The sequence below is a fragment of the Cibotium barometz genome, chromosome 19 (assembly GCF_041138505.1).
Source record: "Cibotium barometz isolate CiBa-2024 chromosome 19, ASM4113850v1, whole genome shotgun sequence".
NCBI classification, from domain to species: Eukaryota; Viridiplantae; Streptophyta; class Polypodiopsida; order Cyatheales; family Cibotiaceae; genus Cibotium; species Cibotium barometz.
This window is the reverse complement of record NC_141064.1, coordinates 45,428,452-45,433,374: the sequence shown is the minus strand read 5'-3', so window position 1 is coordinate 45,433,374 and position 4,923 is coordinate 45,428,452. Positions and strand designations below refer to the sequence as shown.

General features: G+C 41.6%; 1 protein-coding gene across 1 annotated transcript in view; it reads left to right on the top strand.

The window, feature by feature from the left end:
* LOC147628660 (uncharacterized) overlaps positions 1-2,955 on the top strand; it is a 3,587-nt gene extending 632 nt beyond the window's left edge. Inside the window, exons 2-3 of the mRNA XM_086813078.1 lie at positions 1-424; positions 2,932-2,955. The exon at positions 1-424 is cut by the window's left edge and continues 94 nt beyond it. Coding sequence (XP_086669204.1) covers positions 1-424; positions 2,932-2,955 — 448 coding nt within the window. The remainder of the gene's footprint in view (positions 425-2,931) is intronic.
* The last annotated feature ends 1,968 nt before the right edge of the window (positions 2,956-4,923 follow it).

The window sequence follows — 4,923 nt, the reverse complement described above, 5'->3', positions numbered from 1 at the left end:
TGCTGGGGAAACAAGTTCCGAACTTGCAAATAGAGGAGTATTTTTCATTGCTGCAACATATGTTGTGCCACAGAGGGGAAGGTTTGGAGCACTTGAGCCAATTTCTCCTCCTGCACTAAATAGCCCGGAATGGCCCATTCCAGACCCCACTACAATGGAGAGCTTTCAGCGCAGGATTTTCCATGACATTCAGTCAAGCCTAAAGGCTGCATATGGATCCCACAGGATAAGTGTATCTCTTTTCATGCCTTTACATGTGTTTATTGCTATTTTCAAAGCAGGCAAGTTCCATCGCACCCCAACAATGTGGATAAGCAAAGATGGGGCCTTTGAAGCTCTAGATACATTTCTAAAAGGCGACTGGACCACCAAGGTGGCAGAACATAAGGGCGATGTAATAAAGTGCTCAGCAGTAATGTCAATGGTAAGATGCAGGTATCAGATAGGCAAGCAAAATCTAACTATGGTGTACCCTATTAGAAGGTGGAAATGCTCGCATGGTGAATGGGAGGCTTTGGACTCTGATCTCTATGCTAGGGAGGAGGTAGAACTTCATATTGAAGTTCACCCAGGAGAGGAGCATACAGTGGTAGTTAATGATGATTGGAATTTTGCTCAGTTGAGAGATCGTATTGTCATGTCCTTTAATGTAAGGAACCAATTCAAGTTTGTTGTTTCTAATCGACCCATGCGTCAAAGGTCAGAGAAACATACACTCTGTGTGTCATTGGAGCCCCCTAGGGTCCTTAGCTTGAAAGACTGTTAAGTTGCAGACTTAGGTAACATTTTGAGTGATTTTGGGCGATAATTTGTAGCGGTGTACTTCTGAATACAAAATTATTGATTGCACCATAGTCCCAATGTCCTCTGTATTTCACTGCAACTTGGATTTTAATTTTGTTAAATTTAAAATTTTTAAGTATGTTCTATAAATTTATTAAACTTTATAGTGGAATGCTTTATAAGAATAGGTTTTGCTCTATAAAGCTCATTTCATTCTTAAGATCTTGCAGTTTCTATTTCCCTTCAATATCCCGCCATGGCTTCAAGCTCTAACTCGCTACGCGCAAAACTTGAGAAAATTGGGCTCTCAGCAGGTGCAGGTGAGAACATCGCCATTTTTGAGGGGGTGATCGATATGCAAAAAACTATAGACCTTCATGCAGAGGCTTTTCAAGAGCAGGTCCAGTACATGAATGATGTAGTGGCACAATATGTCGTGCAATTGCCTGAATCCACCACTAAATGGGTTCCAGTGGACTTAATCAGGCATCTGTACCATGGTGACAAGTCGTTCCGATTCAGGCTCAACCGATTTTTGAAAGGGCTTACATCTAGCAATTATAGGGTCGAAGATGATGACACCGTTTATGAATTGCAGGTTGGTAATGTAGGCACCACCTTCCTTTCATGGGATATGACGTTAGCACTGTTTTTGCAAGAAGCCAGGGATACAGAAAAAAAGAAGGGAAAGGCAGTGAAAAAGGAAGTAGCTCTTGTGAAGGAATCCAAAGGCGAGGTGGAAGAGGTTTTCTCAGAAGAAGCTGAAGCGTCCATGGCCTTGGTGCTTCTCCAACAAGGGTCAACTGAGGATGAAGAGCCTCATCGTGACCTCGAAGGGGATGAAATTGTGGAAGAGATCCCTGAGTTGGATGTAACCACTTTGAATCCCATCATCATGGATAACAAGGAATTTCTTTTCCTTGATGACATTTGTAAATCCTTGGGGTTAAGGGAGGATGAGGCCTTAAGCATATTAGCAATTGGGTCTGGTTTCTGCAAAGAAGACACACTTGAGCAACAGCCTGCAGGTGTACAGATTGATTTTGATGACCATGATCTTACCAAAGCGCTAGCATTCCAAGGTTATGATACAGAACGTACAATTGAGGCAACTGTTTCCAATGCTCTTGTTGCTATAGAAAATGTAGCAGCAGAGTATGAAAGTGTCCCTCAAGAAGCATTTCAACCACATAAGCGCTTGCATGTAGATACATCAGTTGAGCAGCGTGGAAGCAGTATAGACATATGCAACCCACGCATTAGCCAATGTGATGATGACATTGAGGTGGGTTTAAATCAAAGTTGTGCCTTCATATTTATAAGTGAGTTATTACTAACACCTGATTTTTTTCTCTTGTAGAAAGCTTATATTTTTGACAAGTTTGCTGCACGTGGAGGTGGAGTTCGTGTGCAATCCGATGGACGAGACACCTCCCTGATTCATTACCTTCCTAGCCTCTCTCCATCATTTATTCGAGTAATCCATTTAGAGTACTCTGAGGAGGCACAAGCAGAGCTCATCAAGTGTAAAGCTCTAAGTGGGGTTCTCACCGAAGATGGGCTAGCAAATAATGCAAACAAATGTATACTTATTAGCAGGGAGGCAGCCATGTACACATTTGCAGGCAACTACACTGGCCACGTGCTAAGCCACTGTGCCACTTCAATCTCCAAAGGTGTAACCAATCCTATTATTATAGCTAATAGCCTAGGTGAGAAAACCACACAGAGTGACGAAGCTAAAGAAGCTCTCAGAAATCTTCTCAGGAACTTGTAATTTTCTTTCTACGAAATCAATACAAAATGTATACTTTTTTAATTGTAATGTTTCTAAGAAGTCTGAACCATTTCTCTTGTTTATTTGATGTGTCAGCACTGTGCCCTCTAAACTTTTGGCAGGCATGTGAATGTGTAAGAAATTTCATTGATAATGATCAAATATTTGTTCTTTGAATGTCACTTAACATCCAGCCGAAATCTGGCAGTACAAAATCTGAACAATTTTTAAAAAATCAAAATTTTTTATGTTTTTTGATATTTGTAAGCATATTTTTCATCAAAAAAGTGCACATACTCTTGGATAGAGTCAAAAAATTAAAAAAAAATGGCTGTGCGCTACGGCGCGAATTTCAGCCTTTCAAAATGCAGGGCAGGCTTAAATTCGCGCCGTAGCGCACAGCCCTTTTTTTGATCATTTTTTCACAAAAAAATGCATTGTGTGCACTTTATTTTGATGATTACTCTGCCTAGAACCATAAAAAAAAAGAAAATTGTTGCTTTTATAAAAAATGTTCTATCTAATGCCAGACTTCACCAAGTGATTTTGAGCACCAAATAACTTTTTTTTTGTCCCTGAGCTTTTCTAAGGCCTTATTGAGCTTTAAGCCTTTTTTTCGGACCGAAAATAAATTCAATATAATTTTGTTTCTGCACTATGTAAGGATCCTCTGTTCAGTGCCAACAAAAATGCCACGTATAACAAGATAATGTTTCACAATCACCTTATCAGTAATATAAATTTTGTTCCTGTTTAACTAAGGCTCTTAATACATGATCAACAGTTTCTCTCATTCAAACAACAGTACAAGAAATGAAATGTCTGCTTTTATAACAGTTGAAACAAATGAATACGTTGGTTAACGAGTCATTGACAATATCTTATAGATTCAAAAAAATGTATTACAATGTCGAGATTACAAAAGGCACAAAGGCCGCCGCCTAAAAGATTAATCCTATCCTATAAAGCCTTCCTTATGGAGCGCTTTATCCTGACGTAAACGTAGTGCAAGTGCCATGTCAACAGGCTTTAGGGTCACCCTTTTGGCGTGAGCATGGCACAGCACCGAATCTTGAAACAGAGAGACCAAAATTGTTTCTGACGCCTCTTGGAGGGCCTCCAGTGCCGTACTCTGTACCCGAGTGACCCTGTCACTGTACTTGTCGATGACTTCTTTTACAACTCTTGCAAAGGGGGCCTTCGCCATGATGGGGTCTGTGCTCTTTTGGTACTTTCTGATTTCTCGCAGAGCCACGGTCCCTGGTTTCCATCTTCTCTTCTTGTTGGCTACGGGGGGTGGTGGTGGATGCGACCTCTCTTCCCATGGTTGTCTATCATTTCTAAATTTTTTTCGCCTTTCTTGCTCGGCTGGATCTAGATTTAGTCTTCTCTTACTTGCTTCTGCCTTCTTCTTTTCTTGTTCTTGTTTTAATCTGCGTGCTTCTTGAATTCTTTGTTCCCGTCTTTCCCTCTCCCTTTGCACCTCCTGCTCCAGTCTTTCCCTCTCCCTTTGCTCCTCCTGCTCCAGTCTTTCCCTCTCCCTTTGCTCCTCTACTTGTCGTCGATCCTCATCTTCCATCTCCACCTCTTGCTGCCTGTTTGCACGTTCCTTCTTTCTCTTGACACGAATCTTTATTCTTTGTTTTTTAGGTGGAGACGGGGGCTGACGCCTCTCAAGTTCCTCATGTAGTGTTTGTGCTAAGAGCCTATCCTGCTCTTCACGATGGCTTATTTCCTCTGCTTCATAGAAGTCAACAGCCTGTTGAAACTGCTCTTGCTCAATACACAGAAGTGCTTCCTGGTCTTCCTCAAATGCGACCCTTAGCTCCTCTTGTAGCTGCTGAGGGAATAGGGCTTGCTGTTGCTCTCTTCTTCTATGCTCCTCCTCATCAATCTGGCGTTGTTGCTCTTCCAGCACACGCTCCTGCTGCTCAGCCTCTGAGAGAGGTCGGGGGAATGGTGTACGCGTGGCTCTAAATGAGCCGGTGTCTCCAGGCTGCTTGGAGACATCCTCAATATTGTCCAGTCCTGAGAACACATCCGGCTGTACATCTTCCTGTCTGGTCTCTACCTCTCTGTCCATGCTTGTATGCTTCTTTTTGATACGTTTTTGCACTTGTTGAAATGCCTGTGCCGCGGCTACTGCGTGTATTAAGTTGTGTGCACTAGACGGTACGTTTGGGTTCTCAGTTTTGCGCGCAGTGTGCTTAGTTCTAGCCATCCATTGACTTACACGACTGAATGAACGTGAAAATGTAATTTTAAAACTCACTTTCACAGGTTTATATAGTTTTTGAAAAATAACTTATTAATAAAAAAAATCTCGACATTAATAAAAAAAGCTCTAACTTAAAAAAGGTTAC